We start from the raw sequence: 26,849 nt of genomic DNA, 5'->3' as shown, positions 1-26,849 counted from the left end.
GATCAACGAAAGGAGACAAAACCGTTCGCTGCAGGCACAGGCAAGGGCACCCAATCCGCGGCTTGGCCGATCCAAGGATAACCAGGCGCACAGTTTTGTGGTGGACATGTCTTCGTTTTTCAGCCGCCAGAGGGTCGCGAGTCTCAAACACTTTGTGCCGGAGCCCTGCGACCAACGCCGTTTCGAAGCCGGGGCCTCTTATCGCGACCCCCCGGGGAGGCATAAACTCTGTCCATGTTCGGAACGAACATACAAGGTCGAGTGGGCTAGAATGTCGTCACAGAGCCTGGCCGCCATACAAGCATGAAATTAAGAGACGGGATGGCAGTAGACAACAACTGGGACAGGGTGTATGAGGCCGTTTTAGGTTTCCTGTCGACAACATGAAGCTCAACGAGGGTTCCTCTTTGTGATACCCTACAATGGATCGCCTTGGCTAGGTACCTCGGCTCCTCTCTGTGGTCATCGGGCTCTTTCCCTCTTCGTCTTTTTTTCTGCGCCTGGTACGGCCATGGGGGCAGTCGCCAGGGTCGGACGAGCCACCTTGTTTCGTCGTCTCTTTCTCGGTGTTTGAAACAATCTCTGTCTTGGGCAACTACCGTAGCAACCTCGCGTTTGTTTGGGCGGTGAGCATGCCTGATTGGGTGCGATACGCAGCTGGCCTTACAGTCAACGTATTGCGGGATCAGTGTCTCATCTTGGTCGCTTCGTGACCAGTAGGCAAGGTGTCGCCCAAGTGCTCTCCGTACGGTGTTGACACACGGGAAGCCGGCGTTGGAGAGACCCCGCCTGCACGGCACACGGACGGGGGTGTATAGCGGAACGGCGCCGAGTACCCGCTCACTAGTGCTTCGATCTGGAGGGCGACCAAAGAGCTGGCCGGATGCAATTGCAACCGTGCACTGTGAGACAGTTCGGTCTTGAGGATCTCCGCCCCGACACCCCCTCCCGATGCGATCTGGGAATTCGGGCCTTCGGTCCGTTGCCGTGGGGTTTCTGGAGCCCGCGCCGTGGTTACGAAGAACGGGGATGGCCGCCGGGGCTCCGGGACGCGGCATTCTCAGAGACCCAGGGTGCTGACGAAGAAACCGCTTTGCGAACTCGACATCCATAGAATGGCTTGGTTCGCGAAGGGGATACCCATTGGGCTATGGACGCGAGCTCAAACCCGATAATTCTGGAACTATGAGACGCGTATTCGCAGACACCGAGGCGTATCTCAACCAACACAAGATGATGAATGTCGCGAGGCTCCTCCTCTCTCTCTCTCTCATGGACCTTGAACGCTGGGACGGCGGAAAGCAGAGAGACAGTACCTAGAATAGGCTTGCTCGTGCTGTCAGTGCCACGCTGGCCTATGAGCAACGCCCGGGCAGCCGAACGCACAGAGAGAGGTGTCACGACGGAACCGTGGGTGACGAGGGGCCGGGATGTGAGATAATCCGTTCTCTACCTATTTTTGTCCACCCCTCGGACACGCTCACTGAGGCAAGAGGTTGTTGCTCTTTCGGGCAGCCGCATCATCATTTCCGTTGTGGCCCACGGCGAGGTACGCATGGGAATACAAAGCCCAAGGTGCCCAGGTCATGAGGTCGAGAAGAGTACATGCAGCGACCTCGTCGAGCAGAGGTACCCAACGAGATCAGAGGTACTGTACGTACCGTCTAGAGTCGGATGGTTTGATGGGTGTCCACCGGCAGTACCGCTAACAGAAGGTACATAAGGCGAGGATCAAGTACATGGACCATGCAGACGGTACTTCGAGTACATGTTGGGAAAGGCTGCACGGGAGGGACACAGTAGGCACAGGTCACATTCGCGCCATGGCTGGCATTTAAGCTCATTCTATCAAAGGGCAGGAGACGATGAGACTTTTGGCTGGATTCTTTTTTTTTTTTTTTTTTTTTTTGTGATTCTCCATCGCGCTTGTTTCCCCCCTCCCCTCAGTTGGAGGGGGAGAGGTCACTTAGCTGCTTGGTTGATGCCTCGCCCGCCAGGCCCGCCAGACACGTCAGGCAAACAGGAAATGAATGTGGCGCAGGACCCGATTGTGCGATTGGCATCGAGCGATTGCGACTGATTTACACTACTTGGTGCCGTTGACCTGGGGGTTGGGGATTCGGCATGATAATGATAGAAGTGGCTGGGTTTCCCCGCAAGAAGAAACGCTGCTTCTGCTTCGGCCTGTGACTACTACGTAAGGTCATCAATCAGCACAGCCAATGCCGGGCCGGGGATACGACGACGACTGACGGGGTAAGCATCTGTCAAACTCCGTCGTATCCGACCTGTCCGTCCGCACCGATACCATGGCCGACGGGAGCCTATTCGCACGAGCTAGGCTGGGCCGGGCTGAGCTGAGCTGAGCTGAGCTAAACCGGGCTAGACTGGACTCGCATCTGCATCGCGTCCAATTGCTAACTGAGGAAAACCAAGAATTCCCTACGATGGATGACAGGGAGCGGCGGTACAGGTGCCACTGGGCTTACTTGTAAAGTCGACGACGGCTTCCTTGGATTGGGAAGTAGCGAGCCCATGTGCTTGGAAGGAACAGAGCGGAGAAGTGACCGGGCACGGAGCAGCCAGTGAGCATCGGCCCATGACGAGGTGACGAGTGACCACTGACAAGCGACATGGCCTGTGCAGTACGAGCCGAGCATGAGTCTGTGCATTTGTCTGAAAAGTCGACGGCCGAGATGTCCAGATAGCTGAATGCTATCAAAGCCAGCATTTCGGCTAATGTTCGGCGTCTATGATGGACTTGGTGACTGGTCTTATGGACCCACACTTGCTATCGTGTGGCCACCCCGGCGTCGCCCCCCCCCCCCCCCGCTTCCTTCCCTCCCTTCGTTTCTTTTCCATGTTCCCTCGCCCTTTCCCTCAGCAATTTTCCCTCTTGACCCGTCCGTCACCCCCTTCCACCACCCACTTTCTCTCACCAGCCGAAGAAAAAGAGGGCAACCGGTCCAAAACATCACCGTGAACCAGGAAGTTACTTCCATCAAAGGTACATCCGCCACGTCCTTGGGCCTTCGCATCCCAACTCCTAACCTACTACATACATTCAATACATCCATCCATCCATCCATACATCCATCATCCATCACCGCTCTCTCCACCTTCGCTACCGCAGCCGCCCGATACCTATTACCTACCTAGGTAGCTACATCTACCTACACGGTCGCGGTACCTGCCCACCGCTCACTACCTCTGGCTCAGTTCACCCAAAAAGAGGACCAGCTCTCAAAAGACAACTGCACGACATCATTTCCCTCTAGACGCGAGCGTGCGCGGCTGTTGAGACAGCACCATCACGTCTCCAGAAAAAACGCCCATCGTCAACGCCGTCGTTGTCGCCGTCGCCGTCGCCGTTGCTGTCTTTGCACTCGCCACAGTCTGCCGGCCGGTGATTACACGCATAACTCAATCCGCCTTGGGATACTTCACCCAAGCCAATTCATCACCTCTCTCTCCCTCTCTCTATCTCTCTTCCCCTCCCCTCCCACGGGCCCTCGCATCACCTTGAGGTGGTTCCAGGCCCATCATCTCATCTACTGCTACGGCTTCATCGCTTCACTACTACACTGTCCACACTACCTCCCCTCTTGACATTGGGCCGCGCCTTAGCTCATTGTCCACGCAATACCATCACGTCACCGCTAATCGGCTCTTCCTGGTTTTCTGGTTGCTATTATTATTCTTGCACTACAGCAAACGGCCTTTTCTCTTGCGGTCGCTTTCTCTTTCATTGCCAGCCAGCCACGCGCCCGTCTCGGTTCGACAGTCGTGACTCTTGGCCCGAGTCCCCCGCCACTGCACAAACCCTGCACCCAATCTAATCCTTCCGCACATAACCGGGGGGGTTCCAGCCAACCTAACGCACGGCACATTTCGCGCACTGCCTCGACACCTGTCTACTTCTGGGCCTCTGCCTGAACCTCTGTGTCCTCGACGGATACATCACGCTACCTTTGTCGGCACCCGCCTGTACTTCCCTCTACCTATCTCATCTTCTCCACGACCTCACCTCGCCAGGTCTAGCCTGAAGCTCTCTACCTGGTTTTCATCGGACAGCGACGCGATAGAGCACATCAACACCCACTGCCATCTGTTCTCCTCGCCTTTTTCCTTCTTCTTGCCGTCTTCTGCTGCCCTTCCATCGCACTCTACTCTCCGCACCATAGGGGAAATCAATCCCATTCCTTGCCGGTACCCGTCGGTCTCGGTTCGACAAACCCACGCGCCGCGTCAACTCCTCTCGGCCGCAGCGCTCATTCACCTGATTTTATCCTCTCAAATCCTTGCCCTGCCTGTTCTTCCGTCCAGGTTTACCGGCTCAATACCTGGTTGCTACTGCTACTACGGCTGCGCCGCCACCTGGTTCTTTTTCTTTTTTTTCTTTCCTCCTTCTCCCACCTTCTTCCTGCTGCTGCTGCGTGTCGTATCGCGTTGCTTTCGCCCAACCCGCACCACGCACACATACACACGCACCACGCGCACTGCCGCACTGCCGCGCCAACAAACCCCAGAAACAAGAGTACTTGAAGCAAACACGTCCTCGGCCTCGCCCGCCTTGTATCTTTGTCCCTTTTATCTCGACTCTACTTTCCATTACTTCCCCCAACCATCTCACCGACCATCCCTTCCCCCCTTCCTTCCCACATCCGAGGAAGGAAAGAAAGAGAGAGAGAAAAAAAAAGCCCTTCCCAATCCCGGGCGTGTGTGCGTGACCCGCTTCTTGCTCTTGCGACGTCAGGCTTGGTCCAAGTCGCTTTTCCACCCCCGAGAGACAATATTCTCCATCCATCAACCAGTTGGTTTATGCATCGTTGTTGAGTTAATACTACTACATTGCCCGTAAGTACCTACACCCTATTTTCCTAGGTCTCTTTTCATCCCTCGTCCCGATTGAGGAGCGACTCATCGTATGTACCTCAACGATTGAATTGTCGCGCGTCTTGTATCGATCTCGTCGGCGCTCACACTGTCGCGTCTTTCCCGTTCCCCCCGTTACCTAGTCAAAATTTTCTTTCTCCTTTCGTCTCTTCACCTTCACCTCTCCCCGTATCGAGCGTAGACACGTTGTCGCCTCATTTCTACCTACGGACTCTCAATCATATCGAGCCCATCATGTCTCTATCACTACCCGATTGAAGAACCTGCTTTTTTATTTCTCTTCCCGTCATCATCATCGTCAGCGCCATCGTTGGCACCACACACCTGATACCGATTTCGTTCCTTGTCCACAAGTCACGACATCATGTACCCTCCATCGCGAGCGGCCCGTGTCGCGTTCGCGCGTCACGTACACGGACTAGATGGACCCGCCCTCTCACCCTGCCCCTATGACTTGCGCGACACCTCGCTTCCTCCGGTTGCGAAACATTCACACGCGGTGCTAACGGTTTGGCCCATTAGAACATGCAGCAGTGGCAAGTCGGCCCCGTGCCGGAGTACATCTACTCCAACTCCACCCATCAGCCTAGCGACATGCAGTAAGTACCTCCTCCACCTTGTACCCCTCGACCTCTACATTTTGTCCGCAAAATACCTAAAGTCACTCCCGCTTCCCCTCCCATCCCATCCCAACCCATCCATCCCCCTTCCTATTCCATCCTCCGCCCCGTGAGGCTGCGTACCGGTGCCACCCACTCAACGGGTTTCTCGAGTACATCCTCATGTACCCTTCGGCATGTCTTTCCCTCAAGCAAACCCCGGCCACGCTTGGCCTTGCTTGACGGTGTGTAATGGAGGGTGTAACGGGCAATAACAACAACAACAACAACAAAAAGCACCTCCCCCCTGGCTACCGGCGATGGTGCAGACTCGCTGTCGCTTGCTAATTGCGATCCCGTTAAGGGGGGGGGTGGGGGGCGGGAGAGAGAGAGAACCCGTCACTTCACATCACGTCACGTCACATATTCACCCGCCATGCCGATTCATGTTGCAACGAAACTTGACTAACCACTCCATCCTAGTCCTCAACACCCTTATCAGCAGGACATGTCTCGTCGGGACCAGCACCCGCAGTTCCAGTATGGAGCGCCGCCTCACCAGAGCCCGGCCCCTCAACACCACCAGCCCACTCCGGTGCAGCCTCCGATGAGCGTGCCCCAGCCGCCGCCCCAGCCGTCTCAGGCCCAAGCCCAGCCTCATCACCAGCAACATCACCAGCAGCAACAGCAGCACGTCCAGCAGCAACACGCCCAGCAGCACGCTCAGCAGCAACAGCACGCCCAGCAGCCGCAACATGCACCGCAGCCCCCGGCACAGCCCCAGAGAAACCGCAAGCGTCCGGCCCCGGCTCCGGCTCAACAGGCTCCGCCAGTCGTCACAAGCGCCCCTTCTATGCCGGCTGCCCCCGCCGCGCCTACTGCAACCCCCATCCCGCCACCCGTTGCCCCTCCCGCCGCTGCTCCTCCCGCTCAGGCCCAGCCTGCGGCGACGGAAGACGCTGCTGCTGCTCCTCAACCTCCTCCGGCCAAAAAGAGCCGGACGAATACTCCATGGACCCCGGCAGAGGAGCTTCGCCTGAAGCAGATGAGAGATGCCGGCAGCAGCTGGGCCGAGATTGCCAAGGTTCGTAATTATTCCAATGCCACTATTTCGCCGCTATCAGCAACTAACGTATACCAGACTTTCCCCACTCGTACTGAGGGCAGTGTCAAGAAGCATTGGTACAAGGATATGCACTACGCCGAGTTCGCGGAAGACGAGGTTCGTTGCGGACTCCCTTGGACGCTGTCGCCGCGACGTACCGCTAACAGTTCACAGAGCCAAGCCCTCCTCAACGCCATCAAGGAGTACGAAAACAACAAGTGGAAGGTCATCGGGCAAAAGGTCGGCAAGCCCGCCAAGGCTTGCGAACAGTACGCCAAGGAGCACTTTCCCGGTATGCCCTCTCTCAACATCGCGTCGGCACGGCCGCATCCACATCAACGATACTAAATAATTCGTAGACCTCTACGCCAAGCCGACCAACCGGTAGAGGGCCCCTCGGTTTCTCGGCTGTTCTGAGGATACTCGGGAGATGGGCAACACTGCGAAACGGCGCTGGGGAGTGTCTCAATGCGTTGGGTTTATACCAAATGTGTTTCTTCTTTGTCGTTCTGACGATCTCAACGACCCGGACTCGAAAAGACGATTCCCCCTTTGCACTTTTTCATTATTATTTTACCCCCCCCTATTATTCTTTCTTTCTTTTCTTCTTTCGGGGGTCGAGCTTTAATTCTCGTTCAACCAACCATTGTATCCTGTGCTTCTCTCGCCGGCATGGACAGACTGGCTCGATATCACTGGCTCTGACGGACAGTGGTGGGGGGGTTAGCCTGCTTGGGAACACCATCGATTGCCATGTACGCGGATGTTCCCGGTAGGTCGCTGCGGCTTTTATCAATGTGCTCCGAATTTTATAGCGCAACACGAAAAGGACGTTGATTGATGGCGGGTGATTTTCATACCCGTTCGAGATGCGGTCTGCGCACGCGCACGCATGGGGAAGGGCTTCATCTCTGTGGTGGTGAAATGCGTTGGCCTGCGGTGGAGATATTCCCCCTCTGTTACGTCCCCTAGACTCAAGAAGGATGTAATGTGCCTGGGCGGATGTTTATCGAGAAAGATGGGGGTTACTTGGAGGATGGACAAAAGACTTGTTCGGTGTGGCCGGTCTCTTGGAGGGATGGATGGCAGAATTTTGGACGGTGAAATTGTTCGATTCATGATGAGTCTATACCCTTACTGAGTGAAGAACTGTGTTCTGTTTTCGGGCCCAAGAAAGACGTGGTGTGCAGTTGTGTGTATGACCAGACATGGGCCATCGATATGCTCAATTTGGCACGACAATGTCGATGTGATTCTTTTGATTTGGCGATGTCGAAATATGTTGGTCTTTGAAGACTTTACCCGTCAGTCTATTGAACACGGTTATTCATAGGCGCTCTTCGCCCGTTGACTGGATCCCAAACAATTTGCTACTAAGTCCAAAACTTGGCATTATGGACATCGTCAAAGCCCCAGCTGGACTCCTCTTTCCCTCTCAAAACGGGCCTTCTGCGAGCCCGTCCCCCTGACTGGCCCCATTCTCTTCGCGATGGTGGCCTTTCCTTCATGACGTGGATGGCGAGGGCCTTGCCTGCCGAGTATGGAGGGGCCCTCGAGGAGTGCTGCTCCACAACCGATGGTTATCGGTGTTCGAGATCGACCGGCTTTTCGGTCCTGCCCCACTCCCTCCCGACTGGCGGCCTCAGATGCGAAGGACAAGGGCAGAAGTACCTCGCCGGGGTTCATGGCGGCGAAGTACTGTACATGGACTCGAAGGGCTCATCTCACACCACCCCCTACCCCCGGCTGCATATAATGCGTGGACAGACACAGTACCACTGGAAACGGGACCAGATGACGGACATTTTCGACAGCGTAGCCTCATGAAAGGTCCAGCCGCTGGACCAGGACGGCTCGCACACCTTCACCGTTTTAACGTTTCTGGCCCTATAGCCCGATCACGGCGGACGAGTTTGAGAAGACCGTCGCCGCTAGACCTGGAACTGGAAGTAGCTGGGCATAAGTCAGGTGTTGGCGTAGACGTGGCCTCGGATGATGGTATTCTACAAATACCGGCTGCCTGGAAAAGCGGTCTTGTCAAATGCGAGCCTGTTCGTCTCATCAACCAAGGTGCTAGGAAGGCGTTGGCGTAGTGGTGAACTCTTACCTGCATCAGTAGACGGCTTGAATGACATCGAGTTTCAGCCCACGCAAAAGAACCTGCTTGACTTGGCACTCTGGCGTCGGCAGCTCGACCTAGTAATTTCAACGCATTATTAGTCTTACAGAGCCGCAAGTCGACGAGATAGTTCAAGGGACAACACCGCCAGTCTCACTCAACGAGCAGGTCATAGCCTAGATAGTCGACGAGTAAAGACGTTCTGTCTGTGGTCACGTTGATCTGCTTTGGGTCCAATAAGACTTACTCCCTTCACATCCAGCGTCCACAGGGTTACAACTGGTGGCATCTTCCTTCTTAGACGAGTGACGAGGCTCTGCGGCACAGGTGGTCAAGGTTACAACGCCATCCCGAAGAGGCGTCGGGGTCTTGAATCCTTGGGACAATGAAGAGCCCGCCACTTCTTCTGGATGTAGAGTTCTACTATTGTCGCGGGAGGCCTTTGCCCTTGTAGTGGGTGACAGGAAGCCGAATATCGCTCGAGCTTGCAGCCTAAGCTCGGGTCATGGAGAGTAACACAGCTCATCACGTGGTAATGGATTGCAGTTGTATTGGCAAGGGACCCAGGAAAAAGTTTAATGCAAGAGCAAGTTATCTATCTGCGCCATTCTATCGCCTGGCTTGTATATGATGGGTGAGCCTGGATCAAGTTGGTGTTTTGTCTGTTGGTTCTCGGAAGCTTCGCCTTAGCTATAAAGCCCAGGCGAGAGATGGCTATGTTACGCCTTCTATTAATAAATAGGAGAAGAAGAAATGCCTGCATCATCTAGATGGTGTGAGGAAGGCCGAGTAGATGCCGAACATCCGACAACCGCATACGTAGATAAGCCTGGTATGCTGTGACAGCTAGCCAAGCTTACATCTGCTCGCAGCCGCTCTCGGACCACCAGGTTGACAAGCTAGGGTTTCTATCGGTAGTACGGCGCAAGGCCGTCTTTGTGATGATATTAAAGACGCCTCGGCGGCTTTAACTGACAAACAACAATGTTGAATCAGCGACGACAATTTGCGGCGACGACCATTTGCGGCGGGCAGGTGCCGTGACTTACATAGGCATTCAACGGTGCGTGGTGTGATGGTGATGGGGCGGTGATTGGGTGATGCCCGCATTCAGTGTGCATGTCTCACAGCGTTAGGTAAGAGAATGCCTATCTACTCGTATTATTGTTATTTGTTTGTTTTCTCGGATGGGACGGCATGGTGATTGTGGCGGAGAAGCTAGCAAGAATGTACGATGTAACGTACGTATTTTACAAGTGGTAAACAAATAACGGGCACTAAGTAATTAAAACACAGCGTCCCAACGGTGGCAAACAGACAATGGTTAGAGAGTGTTGGTTGACGGGACAGTCACGTTAGCATGTTTCTGGCGCAACAGCACCAAAATTAGGAAACGGGTAACCGGGTGGCTATCGATTGATGACCGACTATAGATGGCAGGCGCAGGCGCAGCATCTGTCAGTCAAGCCTCGCTCGATAGCAGATGGCGCCCGTAGGATACATGGTGTAATGCAACCGCCGCTGTGAGCTGATGCAGTGGCACATTGTCAGTGTCCTGTCCTGTCCGTACCATATAGCGTACATGACTGCAGAGCCCGAGGCAATTTCTCTGTGCCTGCAGCGAGGCAACTGTCAAAACAACAGACAACGTTGAGAGAAGAAACATATTGTATATTCCTCCGCGCTTTGCAGTGCGTGCGTGCTGTGCACGGTGCACCGGGAAGCAAGCACATGGCCGAAAATCACTGCAGACCGAGACTCTATCGAATTGAAAAAGTGGACGGACGGGGAGAGAGCAAGGGAACACGCTGGAGGAGAGAGCCGAGGAAGGCGACAGGGGCGGAAACTCTGATGATCTTTCAGGTTCTATTCGGGGGCTAGTGCCCAATCGGGTTTAGCGAACACGCGAAAATCGTGATCGGGGAGGCGGACCTTGGGACGCGGAGGAGTCGGTCGGAGCCAATGAGGGGCGAGGATCAGCAGCCACCTCATTTGGGTACGAGAGCAGGGGGGCAGGGCAGGCTTACGCAGTACCGGTATGTAGCATCTCTCCCCCCGTACTTGTTTTTTTCATGTTCACGAGCATGGCATGGCACGGCATTGCATGGCATGACAGGAGAGGGGCACTGGGGCACTGGGGCACTGGGGCACTGGGGGCACAGGGACAACAAGCCTGAACCGGTTCTGGCTACCTAAATTGAACGCACTTGGCCCGATGAGGGAATGAAGAGTGGCGCTGCGACCCCCATTGGTATGCCCCGGATAGGTTGACTTCGAGAGAAGAGGGGGAGAAGCCTGGGGGATGACCTCTCCATTTCTTCTCCCCCTTGCGTACCGGACCCTGAAAAGAACCGAGTAGGATCAGCGAAGAGAAGCGAGAGGCAGATAGGCACACGCAGAAAAGGGGCAGACACAGGGAGGGAATGCGAGCGCGAGATGCTGATAGTGTTGTGGCCGTGTGCACTTAGCGCACCAGATCGACAGAGAAGTTCATTGTTGGCCCGGCTCTCGGTAGGTACAGGCAATGAATGCACTGTATCCGTATGTAGATATCTACCTGGGTAGGCAAGTAGGTACGTAACGTCACCGTAGATACCTGTGTGGGTATGTGTGAGGAGAGTACCTACATGTAGTTTCCATCGTCTACCTACCTGGCTCCCTAGGTAGGTAAGTAGGTAGGTGCGTATGTATGCTTGGTCGACAAAGGGCCAAGAAAGAGAAGGCTCGCTCGCACGATTGACTTCCCGCGCATGCCTGCTCCTCCTACCGTCCCCATCCCTTCCCATCCCTTCCCATCCTGAATTAATACTTGTGGCTTCCCTCCTCGAGTCACCACCAACCGTCTTCCCTACTGTCGCTCGCGGTCGTCACTCGTTCTTGACCTGCACTGCCTTGCTTCCTTTCGCTACCTACGTTACTATCGCTTAATACCTACCTAGGTACACTCTCGTCTCATCTCGTCTCGTCTCGACACCAGCCGGTTCACTCTCCGTGTGTTAACCCAAGACCATCGTTTCCCGCGCGACCAGACGAATACGAACCCCAACGCCCTTGCGTCCGTCGTCCCAAATCGACTCGAGCCAACCCACGGAGTTGGGATCCCCAGATCATCCACCAAAGTCTGTTTCGTCGCCCATCTCGACTTCGATATCCAACGTCGACCTCGGCAGACGCACCATTTGTTTAACGTCCGACAAACCAAGTCTCGGCGTTGTTTGTCCCGACGGGACCACGAGCCATCAGACACTTGAACTCCTCCCCGCCGCGGCTGTAAACATATACGCATCCCCCCGTCGCCTGCGGTCAGCGAGCGTCGAGTTCAATACCAGTCGAGGGACCTTCGCTCAAAACAGCTCGCACCACATCGTCTCCTCCAAGAACCTTCGGGCTTCGAAGCCATTCATCCTCCTCCTGTCGTGATACCGTAGCCCTCCCCCCTTCCATTCATAATCACCACCCGTACGCCATAATGCTGTCAATTCTGCCCTTGGGCTTTGCCCTTCTCGGCGCCTCGACTGTTCTCGCCCAGACCCCTCCTTCCTGCTCCCTGACCAACAAGTGCCCAGAGGACGCCCCCTGCTGTTCCCGTAAGTCAAAAGCAGCCTCAGTACGTTGTATCATCAACTGACAAATCCAGAATATGGCCAGTGCGGAACTGGCGCCTTCTGTCTTGGCGGTTGCGACCCCCGCATGTCCTTTTCGCTCGATGCCTGCGTTCCCTCCCCCGTCTGCCAGGACAAGAAGCTGCCTATGAACTCGCTCGACAACATTGTCGACATTAGCAAGTATTTGGGTGACCCGAGCAAGGCCGACTGGGTCGCACAGGGCGAGCCCGCGCTGTACAATAATGAGGCTGTGCTCCTGACCATGCCTGCAAAGAGTGTCGGGACTGTCCTCGCCTCAACCACATACTTGTGGTATGGCAACGTCAAGGCCACCATCAGGACCTCGCGTGGTCCTGGTGTCGTGACCGCCTTTATCCTGTTCGGAGACGTCAAGGACGAAATCGACTACGAATGGGTTGGTGCCGATCTCGAGATGTCCCAGACCAACTACTACTTCCAGGGTATCCCCAATTGTAAGCCGAGTCCACCTTATAAACTGTAAATTTCATTGCTGACCCTGATGCCAGACGATAATTCTGGCAACATCTCTCTCTCCAATACATTCAGCAACTGGCATACGTACGAGATCTCGTGGACCCCCGACGAGATCCAGTGGCTGGTCGATGGCCAGATTGGCCGCACCAAGAAGCGCTCTGACACGTGGAACGCGACCGCCCAGCAGTGGAACTACCCGCAGACGCCCGCCCGCGTCCAGCTGTCTATCTGGCCCGGTGGTGCCGACACCAATGCCAAGGGAACCATTGACTGGGCCGGTGGCCCCATCGACTGGGACAGCGAGGATATCAAGACCGCCGGGTACTACTACGCCATGGTCAAGGACGTCGAGATTAGCTGCTTCAACGCCAAGACCCCCCCGGGCACCAACAACAATAAGAGTTACTACTACGACAACATCAGGGCCACCAACGACACCGTTGTGGACAGCGACAAGGGCACCATCTTACAGAGCTTTCTCGGCACCGGTCTCGACATGGATGCCGGCGCCACCACCGCCTCTGGCACTGTTGCAAAGCCCACGGTCACCGCGGCCACTATCCCCGGCGGCAGCAACGCCGGACCAGGCAACGACCACAGCAATGACAACAGCTCGCCAAGCTCAGGATCTGGTTCCGGGTCCGGCTCAGGATCTGGTTCCGGGTCCGGCTCGGGCGATTCCGGGTCCGGGTCTGGCTCCGGATCCGGGTCCGGGTCTGGTAGCAGCTCTTGTGGCACCGGTGGCTTCTCGCAGGACTGCAACAGCAACGGCAACTCCGGTTCTAACAACACAAGCGACGGCGTCTGCCGCAAGTCGTCGTTTGGCGCAAGTGCTTTCGCCGCACTTGTGGCAGCATCAGCCCTCTTCTGGCTGTAGGCTGGAAGCCCATGCTTCAGTTTCATCGTTTGAAAAGGTTTAATGGAAAAACTTGGCTCGCCCACTGGGTTTCGATTCGGGCTCGTTATACGTAACGAGATCATTTTTTGGTGGAGCATATTTCATGAGGCATTTGGTGGTAATGGCGTTTGCCGTCCCTTCCTTTAGCAAAGAGGTTGAGCCGCCTCATTGCATTCGTAGGCGGCCGTTTGTAAGCTTTGGGTTCAGTTCAGAGTCGCGTCCGTATATATGGAGAGGTGCGCAATCGATTTGTGGTTCAAGTTCAATGCCGTATGTGCAACCCTGTCTGTCTTGTGTAAGCCGCTTGTGAGATGACCAAAGTTAAGGGGGCTCGACCCGACAGCCAGAACCATTGAACTGCGATGGCATGCTTGCAGTAGTCCGCAATGGTGCCTGGAAGTGTCAAGAAGTGTGCCATTGGACTTGCACGGCAGATGCCGTCACATCCGAAGAGATCGGACAGAGTCGTGGGACGTGCGTCGCCGGCGACGACGGGAGATGAGACGATCATTGGAGATGGAGATGATCGATCTGGGGGCTCGACCATGGCCTAAGAGCAGCCTGGGCACTTGGTGTGCCCATCATGTTGAGTTTGAGGCATTGGCTCGCCTGTCGTCGATCGTCACGAAAGAGGAAAAACTTTTGAGTGAGCAAGGCGCGAGCTGAGCCACGTTTGGGTCTTTTGGTCAAAGTGGGATGCTATTTGTTGTTAGTGGGCGTCGTCGGACACCGCAGGGGTGCGATAGAGAGTATGTCGAGCACTATCATTTTAATAGGCGCGCCGGTTGGGTCGACAGGGATGGCGAGCGTGGGTGGATCCTTCAGATGTCTTCCTCGATCACGTCTTGGGGCGCCGGAAAGTTACTGTCGAACGGGGCAATCATCGGACTGGGGCGCGCCCCATGCCTTCTTTCTCCTTTGTCGGTAAGATTTTCGTGATTGCGCGTTTGCTGGACGGATTTCTCGAAGTTATCTCGTGGCCAGTAGTGTGTGCAGCTGGGTCGGGGCACACCTGTCATGATACATACGTACAACCACATACACACAAACGCATAATAGCTCGAGTCAATTTTTTGTTGTCTCTGTGGCACGGATGATGCGTCTAGTGAGGATCCTTGAGTTGTTCAAGCGCGGCCGAACCAAACCTTTTACAACTCCCATATGAATCGTTGCCGTTCGCTGTTCCGCGGACTTTTTTGAAAACATCTAGTTTGTGGCCAGAAACATCATCTTCAAAGTTGCAGAAATACTGGTCCCACGGGTTTCCATGCGCCCCGAGTTCGTCTAATGGAAGTCAAGTAGGCTCGCCGAGTTATCGGCTGCGTTGCCGTGATGACTGCCAAACAGCCCTGGCCAAAGCTTAACGAGTGTCAGGACCCAGACATTGATGCCGCCAACGCAATGCTGCACCAATCTCTAAGTTGATATAGAGAAAGCGGCCGATGGCCTTTGAATATCCTAGACAGCGGCTATATACTGGCAATCCCCGTTGTTGCTTCCATGGCAGCGGTACATGCCACCATCGCGGCGTTCGCAAACCAGAGACCCAGCCAACAAAGTTCCAGGCGCGCGGGATTTCCGTATGTACGACACTTCGACGCAGTGTGCGTCGAGCCTTCTTCGGAGCTATCGGACGAACATCTCAACCACGGGCGGTTCCAGGGTGCAGGCCTCGATGACCACGGCTCTGTTTGAGTTGCCGGTTTCCCGTCCCCCCCCCCCCCCCCCCCTGCTGGGTTAGTGCTGAGCTTGACCGTTGATGTGTTACCTATTGGAACCTTGCATGTTCTTTCCTCATGGTCAACCTTATGTCACCTGGCTGGATGCGGATGCGCAGTTGTCGCCGGCGGACCCCGTCCGGAGAGATACGGTTGGTTCTCGAAGCGCAGCCACTTCGAGAATAGACGTAATATGAGGTGGGTTGCCGATACTATAGGTATAAGCCGCTATGGGATCCACTGGGGCGCCAGCAAAGCCCCTGCCCCGGACCCGTCGTCTGCGGGTGCTGGCGGTTCGCAGCTCGATTCTCCGAAGTCCAGGTTTCTCATATACACAGTACATCATATTCAAGCACATAACCCAAGGCAAAAAGATTGGGTCGCGAACTCGCATATGACGAAATAGGGGGACAAGCCGAACAGTCTTCCCTGCCGACTCTTTTTTGACTTTCAAGCCTGGACGCACACCGTGAATGCAGCTCGGAATGTTTGTCGTCCAATACCTTTGCGGCCAAGGATGTTGGTTGAACGAATGTGTTTCGAAACACTGCCCTCGCTCAGCCCCTCCCAGACCAACGGCAGCGCCTAAAGGGAGTGAGTGGCCTTTGGCCCTCTGACGACCTCTTGGCATGCTAGCCCCTGTTTCATCGGTATTGGGGTAGCGCAAGGAACAAGGTTTCGTGGACTTGAATTGTCGCCTCCCGATTGCGTGTCCAACAAGGTGTATTGGACTTGCTAGACTGGAATCTACCTCTCCGACTTCCGGACTCCTCAGTGAGATTCCGCGGGCTCATAACGCGTCTGTTTTGGCTCCTGTGCCTGCCCGCCGACAGGACAGGAGCGGCTCACGGCTGGAACTGTGGGCGGGATGACAGGATCCAATCTCTGTGGACAGTCAGACGACACAGACCGCTCAACAACGGCATCTGACTGGACTTGTGCTGACCTGACGCTCTGCAGAAAGGTCTACGTGCCTACGTTATTTGCGGTTTGGTTTGGGGGAGGCTGCAGCAAACATGTCCCACAGTCGACGTCTGGCGTCTGCGCGCCCAGTTGTAGGCTGGCTGTAAGCTGCCCAAGGTCTGATCCCGGAAGGAAACACATCGCACAATGAGATAGATGCAAAAAGGGGCAGCTGGGTATGCGCCCTTTGGGGTGGGGGGTGGTTATGCGGTGCAACGAACCTGGCCAAAGGGGGCTTAATCGCCCATCTCTGACCCGCCGCCAATCGTTTCCTCGTTAAGAGTCATGATCCTGACATGCACTCTCTCTTGTCTATTTCGTCCTGCCCTTTCGAACAGGACTCGTGGAGTAAAAGGCCCCCCTCGCTGAAAGGATTTGTAAGATGCGGGGGCCTGATCCAATGAACCCAAATGGTGTAAGCAAAGGCACAGCATGCATAGGAACGACTTAGAAGGAAGAGATAGAGAGAGAGGGGGAAAATGGGTGCTATTTGTGGTGTTAGATGGCCGTGAGGCGGTGCGTCTTAGGCTGGCAAAGCTGACTGGTTGGCTGGGCTGAGTGTGGACTGACTGGGCTCGCCGTCCCATCTCACCCTATCCCTTCCCTTTTGCTTCCATTCATTTTCATTCAGACTCAGCCGTGGCTGGGGTTGAGACTGGGTGTACCTTTGGGTTCTTAGGGAGTCAAAGTAAGGAGGATTGCTTAATGCCACAGTGGACTGACGGACCGGAGTCAATGTATGCATATCCCTACGCACCAATATACATACGACCTTGCCCGGTCTCCTTGTTGGTATAGCAGTCTTATAAGGTTGCAGGTCTGCCTCCCGTTGTTCCTGGACTTCTTGCTCTATCCTTCGAATGAAATATCAAACTTGCGTACTCACCTTAAAACACATATTCACTTCTAGGAGCGGTAATTTTTCTCCAAGCTGTTGTTCATTTGACGCTTTGCCTCCCTTCCCCTCTCTATCTACTTCTTCCCATAAAAACCAACGAAACCCACACCCCCTTATAACCACAACTGACTCGATTATCTTTGACGATCGCCTTTATCTCACACGCTCCACTCCACTCACTCACTTGCTGAATACCTCACCCATTTCTCGTTTCTGACCTCCCAAACTCAACCACATCACTTTGCTCTTCAGTTTGAAATCCACAGCAACTCACGATGCGGTTTGCTTCTGTTATCGTGTCAGTCACCGCCGCCTCAGCCGCAGTCATCAGCAGACAGGATGCGCCCTCCTCCACCGCCAAGGTCTTGATTGGTGCCCCCGGGACAATTGCTGTTGCCGACTTTGACGGCAAGGAGTTCAAGATCGTTGCCAACGACTCCCGACCTGGCACCAGTCCCAGTTGGATGGCGTTCAAGGAGCCTAATCTCATCTACGCCGTTGACGAGAACTCAAATAGCACACGTTTGTTCAACGTAAGTGATGCCTCTCCCTCTGGACATTGGAAGGATTCATTGCGCTAACCCCTCTGAAGTTCAACACTGCTACAAATGAGCTTAAGTTTGTCCAGGCTGCCAACGGCTCGGCTGGTGTTGTATCCCTCGAGTTCAATGCTGACAAGACCCGTCTCGTGGGCGCTTCCTTGTAAGAGCCTCTGGCGTCGTTGATACTCGTCTCATCAACTAACAATCTTCTCTAGCGGCCAAGGTACGGTAGACGTCTGGGACATCTCTGACGCGAGCTCCCTCAAGCTTCTGAAGCAGATCACCCTCGGTGGCACTGTCGGCCCCAACAAGGCTCGCCAGGACCAGTCGCGCGCCCACCAGGCTGTCCTTGACCCCTCCGGTCGCTTCTTCGCCATTAATGACCTCGGCACCGACAGCGTCGTCATCATCGACTCCAAGGATGACGCCTACGAGATCGCCTCTCGCAACAGCGTCGGCACTGCTGGCTGCGGTCCCCGGCACGGCGCCTGGTACCCTCCCAATGGCGACAAGCCGTTGGCCTACATCGTCGCTTGCGAGCTGACCAACACCCTCGAGGTCTTGTCCGTCTCCAACAACGGTTCCTCCGTCTCCCTCACTCGAACCCAGGAGCTCAGCACCTACGGCGAGGCCTTCCCTCCGGCCAATGCCACCAGCGCCGCGGCCGGTGAAATCGTCATCTCGGGAGACGGCAAGGACGTCTACGTCTCCAACCGTCTCACCGGCAACGCGACTGACTCCATTTCCCACTTCAAGATCACGCAGGAGGCAGCCAAGGCCGGTTCCTCCTGCAAGGCGGCCGGCGCTGGCATCACACTCGAGTTCGTCGAGGCCATCTCGTCTGGCGGCCAGCTCCCACGCATGTTCAGCCTGTCCAAGGACGACAAGACACTCTTCTCCACGAATCAGCAGGGAGACGGCGCTCTTGGCTTGTTGGCGCTCAACCGCGCCCCTGATGCGGGCAAGCTGACTGCAACCGCCGTGGCGTCCCTACCCGTGACGCTCTTCGGACCTGAGGGCTTTGGACCCCAGTTCGTCAAGCAGATTGTCTGAATCGGGCGAGAGCGGCTGCCCATATTTATATATGTCCCCAAGAAACGGGTCTGTTTATTTCAAAATCGGATTTGGCGTTACAAACGGATGAAGTGGCGTTGGAGGGCGGAAAACATGGAGTGGCTGGTACATACATGAGGCCGCTTTCTTTCACTCGGTTTTCGCTATAAGATACCATAGTCATTAGAAGTCAGTTTAACTAGTCAGCAACGCTGTTTATTTAATCAGACCGTTTGTATGAATATCCTGTTGCTTTCTTCGTCTTCCATCGTGATAAATGCCGGGTCAGACTAAGGAGTAAGCAAGTGCGGCGAAGGAGATGCAGTTGGTGAAGAAAGGAGACTGGCGAGCCGTGCGGCGCGCAACCTTGATGGGTCAGGCGTCGAGTTTGCAGGAGCGTCCGCTGTAACTTAGCGAGGCATTGATGTGCTACAACGTCGGAAAGGTCGCTAATCGGCTAGACCACCCGCTAAAGACCACGGTTGACCACTGGAGATCCTCGCCCCCGCATCCATTGACCCAAGAAATTCGACGCACTGGAGATGGCCGCTTGTCGCATCGCATCCTCTCCTCAGCCTCAACGCCCATCTCGCTTCCACCAAAAGCCACCCGATCACGAACACCCTCCCGGGCTGGTACGGCATGGTGCAATAATACCGTAGACGAGATTGAGTCGACGAAGAACCTACCGCCAACCACGTGCTGCGCAGCGGCACCCCCTGCCCGCCATGTCGGACAAAATTACCTCCAAAAACCTCTCCTATGACACCACGATCCCGCCCTTCCTGCGTGCCCTCCACGCCCAGGCGGCCGGCAATGCGGCGGACCCAGACCCCATCCTCTCGAAGAGGCGGCGAGCGGGCAAGAAGCGCTCCGACAGCGAGGAGGCAGAGGACGCACCGCTCGTGGTGGACGACGAGGGCAACGTTGTCGACGTGCGGGTGAACAAGGACGGCGGCGTTGATGAGGAGGCACTGAAGAAGGAGGGGAAGGGAGGCGAGACAGCGACCATGAAGGAGGAGAGAAGGGAGGCGGAGAAGCTTGCGGGGATCGGGGCGAGCAAGAAGCGGAAAGCTGGCAAGGTTGTTGGTGGTGACGCTGCCGAGGATGCTGGAGACGACAGGGACATGTTCAAGGATGCGAAGAAGGACGACGAGGGCGCTAAGAAGAAGGCTCCCAAGAAGAAGGGCAAGAAGATTAAGCTAAGCTTCGACCCGGAGTGACATCGTGGCGATGGCGGGCACGGCATCATCAATATTACCACAACTGGCGGATATAACCGCGGGCGGGGGCTGCTGTTGCTTATAGCAGTGTCAGCGCTTCGCCATGGCCTCAACATCAGTCTACTAGGATCAGACCATCGCAACTTCGCAGACCGGCTAGCCAAGACATTCTGGAGGGAACCTGCCACGAGGCAGAAGCCGGGAGAAAAAAAAAAGGTTCTATACAGCAACAACTAAGGTAATCTACACATCTGCCGTGCTTACTCCAGAGCCACCCCGATGCCGTCTCGCCCCCAGTCTCGCCATTGTTACTACATGTCCCGCCGTCGGGCGATGCATCTATTGGTATCGGTACTCGGGCTTAACGAAGTCGGCAAAGGTCTTGGGCTCCTCGTAGCCGTGGCCGTGGTGGTGGTCGTGGTGGTGGTCGTCGGTGGGGCCGACGTACTCCATCTTGTAAACGGAGCCGCACTCGGGGCAGCGCTCGATGGGGCGGTCGCGGGAGATCTGTAAAATCATTTGGTCAGGTCATCTTGTTCCTCAATGAGAATGAACCAGGGTCCGGCGAAGGCACGTACGGTCAGCCAGATGGTGACGTGGGAGTCGACCGGGACACCGGTGCAACCGAGGTACTGCTCCTCACCGGCGGAGCGGACGGGGATGGGGTTCTCCATGGTGCCTAATTCAGCGGGTTAGATTCCTGGTGGCCGCGTGAGAGGACAAGGGGTGGGTCGCGTACCCTTGCGGGAGGCATCGAGGGGGCGCATGTCGAAGATGTCGACGCCCTCCATCTTTCCGAGGATCTCAAGACGCTCAAGACCGGTGGACTGCTCGAGGTCGGTAGGGACGGTACCGGGCTTGGCACCGGGACCCGTGAGGTCCTCCTCGACCTGGATTTCTGTGTTGTTGCATTTGATTAGCCTCGTCTTTCCGTGCAGGTTTCGATTCGAGATATCGTCCGTCGCTCCATATCGTATGACGCGGCCCGAAAGGGATGCGGGTGGTGCGTGTGCATTCCATAGGGCCGCGCCTGTCCGGGCGCGCGGCGTCGACGATGATTTCGGATCAATTGACGCAGATATTCCTTACCCTTGATGGTCTTATAAGGCTTGGCGGGGGTAGAAGGGTTGGCGTCGCCTGGTTGTGGCCACGGATGGCCGTAGAGTCAGCGACATGGGAACTTTCGGAAAGGCTTCGCTCGCGGGCCTTATTTTTTTTCCTTGGCTCGGGATCTTGAGGGGGGGAGTCAATTGGGGTTCGTACGGCGGATCATGGAGGTCGCAAAAGTGCGTCTGGCGAGGGGAGCGACGGCGGCCCGGCGGGCAGCCATGATGGCGGAGCGTTGCAAGAACATGGCGATGGCAATTGGGGGTGCAGAGAGGAGAGGTTCGTTGTTGTGACGTCGGATTTGGTTGAAGAGAGAGGGATTTGTCTATGGCCTGATTTGATGGTCGTTTGATGTTCTGCGGCTGGTCGGGTAAGCTACGGGCACCACTCGAGGTGAGCACTGGCCAAGGTACTTGCCGTAACCGGCATCATAAGCGACTTTTCCTATCACGTGATACCCTTTACAAGACACAGGCTGCCAAATGAGATGCACGACATTACTGAGCTTCCCCCCATTTATACTCACCAAGGACGCTGATGGTCTGATTTGGGAGTGTTACCTTCTGCTGCTATTGTACAAAGTTGTTACAGTCCATCATCTAAACGTCGCATTCAATCGTTCCTGAGAAAGCAAAGGGGGGATACCCCGGAACTCCCCTATTTGGTCAGAGAGCTGAGTTCGATTCGACCAGCATTCGTCAAGCCGCTTCTGCCTCATCCGTCTGTCAACTGTTTAGGTTCAGCCGCTTCTTCTACCAGCTCTCATCGGCCCTGCGAGCTGCTTCGCAGCAGTACCAGGGAAAGATGAATCCATGCGAGACCTTTTTCCCAGTCTTCGGGAACGGACTCTCTCCGACCTCAGCCCGAAGCTCTGAAATGTCTTTCTGGGTGCCGGGTACCTCGTCATCCTGGCCGACGAGAATGAAGTAGCCTGAAGCGTCTTGGCGAGGGCTTTCTATCTTTGGGGAACGGGTTCGCCTCTCAACTTCCTCGGCGTACTCGCTCCAAGCCTGCGCACTTCTGCCGCTTGCGCTGTTTGGCCTGACGTCGTGAACTTGCTGGGGAAGCTCGTTGTCCGTAACATGTGTCTCTTTCTCTCCTTGTGATGACAGAGACATGTTCTTCATCGCTGTATCATTTGCGAATAGCGAGATCTTAGGGGAATCCGAGGCCAGGCTCTCGGCTGAAGACACCGGTCGCAACGCAAGTTGCATTCCTTTCCATTCCGCTTTGCGCGCCTTCTTGGTAGATATTGCGTCCCTGTCTCCCTCCAAAGTCTGCTGCTCGACTGTTGCCGCGGATCGTCGTCTCTTACGTTGATGTTGTTGCAAGTCGTGGGTCGTTGGTTCTTCTTTAGCGGCCAAGGTGGTCATTGGCAAGCCCACAGGACGAGGGGCAGATGTTGCAGTGGTGGCTGGCGTGGACTGATATTGGTCGTAACGGGACTTACGAGAAGGGGTCGTGGGTTGGCCCGGAGGGTGGAGGGCTGTGTTGGTTGCACTGGGAGAGACAACAGGCTGTCGCCTTTGGTCCTTCGCAGATACTGTCTTCTTCCATCGACGGTTGTAGAAGTTGTAGTCGCCCATGTGCTGGGCGCCTCTGATCTCGGCCTTGCGTAGGACTTCGTCGTAAGCGACGTGGTCTTCGTCGATGATGACACGCCAGAATGACTTCATATGGGTACGCGGCTGTCGGTCGAGGGAGACGCTCATTCTCCACATGAGGAAGTAAAGAGGCGGCATCCTCAGCTCTCCACGTTCATGCAATGCCCCGAGATGTGTGAGGATATTGCAGATCTTGTAGAGGACATGGGCAATGCACAGTCCCATATCGGGCAGATGATGCTTGGCCATGATTTGGTTAGGGTGAACCGTGCTGCCGGGGCGGAACCACTTCTTGATGACCCTGGCTTGGTTGAGGTTGCGCTGGTATCTCTTGAATCCTCTCTCGAGATCTTGCTCTTCTGCCAAGGGGTCTCCCTGCTGAGTTAGCTTGTGCCAGGCATCGAGCTCCTGCCGATACTCTCTCTCCACCCTGTCCTCGTCGATAGCCTCGTTGAATTTGACCCATGTTGCCTCCCAATACTTATCACTCTCGTTGATGGGCTCGACCGGGACTCCTCGAAGCATCGCAGGATTGACATACGTCTTGCCGTCATCACTGATGGCGAAGACCTCACTCATCTGGGTGCTTGTGATCTCGAGAAGGGCTGCAGCTTCCTTGTCGTCTTCAGGACTCGGCGCGTTTGCAAATTCAACTGAAGGAATGGACGCGAGCTTTGCAACCCTTCTATTCAGCTTATCTTTCAAGACTGCAATCTCCTCTTTCTTGCTGTCAAGGTCGTCATGAATCCGCTCACACTCAGACTTGGCGCGTTTGATGGCTCTGTCAAAGGCGATTGTGGGCCCATCGTGAGCAATCCTATCGAACTTTAGGTCTTCGATCTGAGCCTTTTTGTAAGCTAAATTAGTCTCAATTTTCTCAGCTTCGTTCTCAGCATTTCGGATGATATCTTCCAATTGTGTGACTGATGCAGCGAGACGAGACTGCTGCAGGGGCGCAACCGCCTTGGAGGGAGAGAGCAAGACCATGTTGACGGTTAAATGTTGGCCCTTGATATGAAAGGCTGATAGTAAAAGAGTGTGGGGTTCTTTGATAATGGTGAATGAGGTCGGTGGTGTTGAGTTTTGCAGCACTGCAGTGCCAACACCTTGAGATTTACTGCAAAAAGGTGAAGGTAGGTGAAGTCTGTGATGGTTCGATGATGTGGATGAAAGGATGATGTGTTGGAGGCAAATCCTGTCAGAGCAACAAGAGATCGCAAACCTCCTCTCCTTTGTAAGTGAAAGGTAAAATCACTTGAGAAAGAACAAAGATAGGTGAGGCTTGTGAACAATGAGTACTAGAAGGAAGATGGAAAGGTGGTTGCGGAGGTTAAGGGAGGTGAAGTTCAAATTTTGGTCGTGTGGAAAACAAAACGAGCGCAGTCTGGTTCCCTGCAAGCAGAAGGTATGTAAAGGAAGAGGAAACAATGGAGTGAGATATTGAAGGTCTTGGGTTGATTTAAATGAGGAAGTAAACAATATGCTTCTTCCATTCAGCTGGGAGTGAATGTACTTGCTGTTTTCTTCATGCAAAGAAGTGGGAAGGCAAGAGCACTTGCGCGCCAAGTCGCACTTTCCTCACAACTTTTACACAGACTAGCAACTGGTCGGGTGCAGAAGAGAGAGAGATAATTCGCAGTAAGATCAAGACCAAAAAACAAGACCAAGACTGAGACTGAGACTGCCGACGCCTTTGCAAAACATGGAGAGGCAAATAAAGCTCTATGTCTATGTGCATTTGGTAGATCTAAACATAGATGTATTGCAAGCAATATCGTCTAGACCATCTTGCTCAATATTGCGACGCTATTGTGTATGTTATAGCTTTTCAATGATTTTGAGCCCCTCTCCCTTCCTTTCCCTGACAATACCATCTTGATATCCAGTCGCAACATGGATTCCCTCGGGACTCCACATCTTACACATCAATGCCCCTCGTCCCTGACCGACGCGAGGGAATGATGCCTCCTGAATCCACCAGCCGTCGTCCGGCCCCGAAGGATTCTTCATCACGGCCTGGTCGGCGTTGACGTGGACAACAAATTTGTATGTCAGGCTGGCTGCTGTCCCGAGGTTCCACCCAAGGCCATTGTGATTCCCTATCATCAAAAGCCCGTTGCGGTCCGACTCGAATGCATGAACAGCGATATGCGAGTTCGGGTCCTTGGCTGTGAGCGGGCCCTTGAGCCGGTAGAGAATGAGCTCCTTCCTCTGTGTTGCGGGCTTGCCCTCATTGTACGCTGTCAAATCGACCTTGTGCATGTCAACAACGGGAAACGTTGTCTCGCCAACATCCGGAAACATGGCCTTGATCTCTTCCACGTCTACCGCCGGCGCATGAGGCCAGTCCCTTGGAGATTTGGTCGCAAGGATATCGGCAAAGCGTTTTTGCGGAGGTTCTTCTTGCGAGTCGATTCGTCCTTCTTCTGGTCGCTTGAAGGTGCATATGCAGGTGAAGCACACATTGCCCAATTCACCTTCTGCATCCTGTGGCAGAAAATTGTCATCGTGCTCTTTTCTGCTGCTCATTGCTTGTGGCTGCCGCGCAGTTACCAGCTTGGAGCAGAAAGTTCGGCCGGTTGAGAGACCAGAGACCTCGTATACCAAAGGCCTGTCTGACCTAGTAGCAGCACAAAAAACACCTTGAATGGTCTAGAACGCGTATTAGTAACCTTACGCGGCAGCGATAACGCCGTGTAATCTCACATGAAGCCCGAAATCTCCTGTTGATCCCGTAGGCTCCTCTTCCTTGATAGCGCGGCTTGCTGCCAGAGCCGCCTGGCAGTAGACATGCCCGCCATAGGCAGGTCGAGGGTCGGCCTTGGATCCGCGGCTTTGTCCACCCACGAGTTCTGAGCCGGGTATCCAGGCTGGATATAGACTCATGTATCGTTTGACTGCGCTACCAGTGGGCGTTGTATGGTTCGGGGACGTGGCTGACGGTGCCAGCGCCAAGACGTCGTGGAAGAGAAGCTTAGGCATAACGAATGGGCAGAGAGAGAGAGATAGGATCACCCAAAAAGGAAACCAAGGAAACAAGGAACACTGAATCGGGCAGTTGCCGAGGATGACGGTAGCTCATGCGAGGGCCCGGAATGTCTTAATGAGATGAGTCTTGCTAGGTAGTCGAGAAATATTAGATCTCGAAGCCTGGGGATTAGCTTAGCTTTACCCAACTAGATCTGCGACGTGCGACGTGGGACGTGGGACGTGGGGGGGAATTGGACCTCGGGACGAGAGCCACTATGTGCTGTAGCAGGGCCGTGGCCGTGCGTGAGGGAGCTCCTCGAGACTTTTCGGGGCAGGGCCGAGGCATTCATGTGAGGGTAAAAGTTCGAACTATCGGTTGTTGCAGCATCTTGCCGAGGTAGGTACCGTTATCGAGCCACCACTTTGTTCTCAGGGAGTAATACTTGGCAGATTGCCGGGAGGCCAGTGACGCCCCGGGGAACACCCATATTTTTTCGGGCTTGATGGAGCATGGACTGGCCGGTTCCCGAGCATCAGGACCGGCCACGTCGGGGCTGCGGTCGGCAGACTGGATTTCATGCCAGCTGGAATATGAGCAGCGATTGCATTGCTACCTGGGTACGGATATATACGGATACAGTACCTATGTTTGCTTAGGGCTGCGGACAGTGGGCCCCTAGCCACTCAGGAGGCCAAAGCCGTTGCTACCCTCAGCCCAGACCCCCTGCCGTAGTTGAACTTCAGCTGAACTCCAGTCGTACTGCCTGCCTGTCACCTTTCACCTACGGCTTGGCGCAACCTCGGTCTCAATGCCTACTTGGTAGTTGGTTTTTGACAACCGATGGAAGCTACGGCCGCTTGGCCCTAGGGGGGACTTGAATAATGGAACAAGCCCGACTCGGGAAAACCGTGGGATTGGCATGCAGCGGATTGCAGAATGTGGCCACTCTACGGATAGGCTTCTGGAATATGAGACTTGTCGTAGGGAAAGTCTCGGTACTGGTATGTATGGTTCAAGCACCATTGAGCGATGGTTGACGCTTGCTACAGTGAT

At 55.0% G+C, this 26,849-nt stretch overlaps 9 protein-coding genes across 9 annotated transcripts; 4 read left to right on the top strand and 5 right to left on the bottom strand.

Annotated features, from left to right (window-relative positions):
* Positions 1 to 96: 96 nt before the first annotated feature.
* LY79DRAFT_403308 (uncharacterized protein) lies at positions 97 to 1,333 on the bottom strand. The gene has a single exon (XM_060553039.1). The coding sequence runs from the start codon at positions 1,110 to 1,112 to the stop codon at positions 267 to 269; it is 846 nt and encodes a 281-aa protein (XP_060417862.1). The 5' UTR covers positions 1,113 to 1,333; the 3' UTR covers positions 97 to 266.
* Positions 1,334 to 6,348: 5,015 nt separating this feature from the next.
* On the top strand, positions 6,349 to 6,988 carry LY79DRAFT_508164 (uncharacterized protein; the record flags this gene model as incomplete). Its single annotated transcript, XM_060553907.1, has 4 exons — positions 6,349 to 6,579; positions 6,637 to 6,717; positions 6,775 to 6,892; positions 6,960 to 6,988. 4 exons carry the CDS (start codon positions 6,349 to 6,351, stop codon positions 6,986 to 6,988), a joined length of 459 nt encoding a protein of 152 aa, XP_060417861.1.
* A 985-nt stretch (positions 6,989 to 7,973) lies between these two features.
* LY79DRAFT_576807 (uncharacterized protein) lies at positions 7,974 to 9,840 on the bottom strand (the record flags this gene model as incomplete). The annotated part of the gene is made up of 5 exons (XM_060559826.1): positions 7,974 to 8,126; positions 8,708 to 8,796; positions 8,967 to 9,211; positions 9,580 to 9,653; positions 9,769 to 9,840. The coding sequence occupies 5 exons, from the start codon at positions 9,838 to 9,840 to the stop codon at positions 7,974 to 7,976; spliced, it is 633 nt and encodes a 210-aa protein (XP_060417860.1).
* Positions 9,841 to 12,188: 2,348 nt separating this feature from the next.
* LY79DRAFT_508402 (family 16 glycosyl hydrolase) lies at positions 12,189 to 13,696 on the top strand (the record flags this gene model as incomplete). The annotated part of the gene is made up of 3 exons (XM_060553938.1): positions 12,189 to 12,306; positions 12,357 to 12,797; positions 12,852 to 13,696. The coding sequence occupies 3 exons, from the start codon at positions 12,189 to 12,191 to the stop codon at positions 13,694 to 13,696; spliced, it is 1,404 nt and encodes a 467-aa protein (XP_060417859.1).
* A 3,875-nt stretch (positions 13,697 to 17,571) lies between these two features.
* LY79DRAFT_508212 (Lactonase, 7-bladed beta-propeller-domain-containing protein) lies at positions 17,572 to 18,891 on the top strand (the record flags this gene model as incomplete). The annotated part of the gene is made up of 3 exons (XM_060553911.1): positions 17,572 to 17,829; positions 17,889 to 17,998; positions 18,054 to 18,891. The coding sequence occupies 3 exons, from the start codon at positions 17,572 to 17,574 to the stop codon at positions 18,889 to 18,891; spliced, it is 1,206 nt and encodes a 401-aa protein (XP_060417858.1).
* A 321-nt stretch (positions 18,892 to 19,212) lies between these two features.
* LY79DRAFT_541979 (uncharacterized protein) lies at positions 19,213 to 20,310 on the top strand. The gene has a single exon (XM_060556971.1). It carries the CDS (start codon positions 19,620 to 19,622, stop codon positions 20,112 to 20,114), a length of 495 nt encoding a protein of 164 aa, XP_060417857.1. The 5' UTR covers positions 19,213 to 19,619; the 3' UTR covers positions 20,115 to 20,310.
* LY79DRAFT_541977 (cytochrome c oxidase subunit VB) lies at positions 20,311 to 21,686 on the bottom strand. Its single transcript, XM_060556970.1, has 5 exons — positions 21,378 to 21,686; positions 21,204 to 21,251; positions 20,854 to 21,012; positions 20,693 to 20,793; positions 20,311 to 20,621 (listed from the first exon to the last, which is right to left on the bottom strand). The coding sequence occupies exons 1-5, from the start codon at positions 21,466 to 21,468 to the stop codon at positions 20,454 to 20,456; spliced, it is 567 nt and encodes a 188-aa protein (XP_060417856.1). The 5' UTR covers positions 21,469 to 21,686; the 3' UTR covers positions 20,311 to 20,453.
* Positions 21,687 to 21,731: 45 nt separating this feature from the next.
* On the bottom strand, positions 21,732 to 23,462 carry LY79DRAFT_541973 (uncharacterized protein). The gene has a single exon (XM_060556969.1). It carries the CDS (start codon positions 23,402 to 23,404, stop codon positions 21,974 to 21,976), a length of 1,431 nt encoding a protein of 476 aa, XP_060417855.1. The 5' UTR covers positions 23,405 to 23,462; the 3' UTR covers positions 21,732 to 21,973.
* A 1,181-nt stretch (positions 23,463 to 24,643) lies between these two features.
* LY79DRAFT_508267 (acyl-CoA thioesterase II) lies at positions 24,644 to 25,807 on the bottom strand (the record flags this gene model as incomplete). The annotated part of the gene is made up of 2 exons (XM_060553917.1): positions 24,644 to 25,477; positions 25,532 to 25,807. 2 exons carry the CDS (start codon positions 25,805 to 25,807, stop codon positions 24,644 to 24,646), a joined length of 1,110 nt encoding a protein of 369 aa, XP_060417854.1.
* Positions 25,808 to 26,849: the final 1,042 nt, after the last annotated feature.

The sequence above is a fragment of the Colletotrichum navitas genome (assembly GCF_030913465.1).
Source record: "Colletotrichum navitas strain CBS 125086 chromosome Unknown LY79scaffold_9, whole genome shotgun sequence".
Taxonomy (NCBI): domain Eukaryota; kingdom Fungi; phylum Ascomycota; class Sordariomycetes; order Glomerellales; family Glomerellaceae; genus Colletotrichum; species Colletotrichum navitas.
This window is presented reverse-complemented; position numbering and strand designations above follow the sequence as displayed.